General features: G+C 37.1%; 1 protein-coding gene across 2 annotated transcripts in view; it reads right to left on the bottom strand.

The window, feature by feature from the left end:
• The window catches only part of dna2 (DNA replication helicase/nuclease 2), a 16,309-nt gene extending 15,249 nt beyond the window's left edge, over nucleotides 1-1,060 (bottom strand). Inside the window, exons 1-2 of one of the 2 annotated variants that reach the window (XM_008405835.2) lie at nucleotides 726-1,060; nucleotides 413-478 (exon numbers count right to left, since the gene is read on the bottom strand). In XM_008405835.2, coding sequence (XP_008404057.1) covers nucleotides 413-478; nucleotides 726-755 — 96 coding nt within the window. In that variant the 5' untranslated portion in view covers nucleotides 756-1,060. The remainder of the gene's footprint in view (nucleotides 1-412; nucleotides 479-725) is intronic. The other variant, XM_008405834.2, reaches the window with a different exon arrangement.
• Nucleotides 1,061-1,572: the final 512 nt, after the last annotated feature.

The following is a 1,572-nucleotide window of genomic DNA, read 5'->3' as shown; positions in this document are numbered from 1 at the left end:
TATATTAAAATAACAATTTAACAATAACAAATGCAAACTGCATTTTGTTGCTTTGTACTTGTGACATGTGCAATGATAAAGTTGAATTCTATTCTTTTACTTATAAATAATTGCACAAATGAAATGCTATCAGCAACAAGTATTTCTTCAGAGAAGATAAGTTAGTCTGCGAAAAGCAAACTCGAGGGTTCACCTTTCAGCAGGACATCTATCACAACCATAAAGTTAGATCTACAAAGGAGTGGTTTATGTTAGAATGGCCCAGTCAAAGTCCAGATCTGCAGAGGCAAGGCTTGAATTTTAGTAATCAAGACGCGCTCCTGACAGAGCTGGAGCAACTATCCAAATAAAAAAAACAAAAACTGGTTTTTAATCAAATAACAGTTCAAAAACAAACGTATCCAGGACTTACCTTTTGGTTTTTGGAGCAAAAGAATGAAGAGATGTTCTGCTGCCCTCCTACTAACCCGGTAGTCACCTGAGAAAACCAACCAGTCAGAATGATACCGAGAAAAAACAATCAGATAAAGAGGAAACCAATCAGAGAAAACGGGCAGGAATTGGCTGTTGCGCAGTTACAGCGCTGCATGACAACCTTATGATCAACTCAAACCATAAAAGGTTTTCTTGTTTAAACAGTCAAGGCACAGAAATGATGAACACTGGGAAAGTTTTAGACCAATAACAAATCCAGCTCTGTTTTTAGTTACTAAAATGTGACTCACTTTGGTTTTCTTCATCTTGTTCCTGTTCATTGTGACTGAGGATAAATGTTAGCCTTGTATCGATTAGTATGCGGTTCAATAAGCTGCCTGCCGCTCAGAACCTGGCCGGGTTAGCGTTTCCTCGGTGGAGTCAGCTAACGACGCCAGCACACAAACACAACCAGGGCCGCATCTCCAGCAGATGCCGCCCACAAAAATACTAAAATATACCGCTACAATCCGTCACAACACATCAGTACTGAGGCATTTCTGTAATTGTCTGTCTGCTGTACGCTCCTGTGTCTGATTACAAGGCTGTGGCGCCAAATTTTCAGGTTCGCGCAACGGAAATTACGTCAGCGAACTTTGGGTGGCTTCATTTCCAACAGCCGGCGCACAACCTGGTCAGACATGACGGCGTACGGCGAGGGAGGAGATTTACTCATTTTACAGATAGATAGATAGATAGATAGATAGATAGATAGATAGATAGATAGATAGATAGATAGATAGATAGATAGATAGATAGATAGATAGATAGATAGATNGATAGATAGATAGATAGATAGATAGATAGATAGATAGATAGATAGATAGATAGATAGATAGATAGATAGATAGATAGATAGATAGATAGATAGATCTAAATATCTCTATTTTTATAATATTTAGATAGAAAGATATTGTAAAAGAAAATATTTCACAGCTGTTTTGCGTCGGGAAATCTTATAAAATGGTAATAAATCATACAAAATTGTAATACAGTGCACTGAAGTTTGTGATCCTAACGTGACAAAATGTATAAAACTTTAATACACTTACATTTTATCAATATTTTATTTAGGTTGAACAGTGAAAAGTGCTATTA

The sequence above is a fragment of the Poecilia reticulata genome, linkage group LG3 (assembly GCF_000633615.1).
Source record: "Poecilia reticulata strain Guanapo linkage group LG3, Guppy_female_1.0+MT, whole genome shotgun sequence".
Lineage (NCBI taxonomy): Eukaryota > Metazoa > Chordata > Actinopteri > Cyprinodontiformes > Poeciliidae > Poecilia > Poecilia reticulata.
The sequence above is the reverse complement of the archived record's forward strand: the minus strand, read 5'-3'. Positions and strand labels throughout refer to the sequence as shown.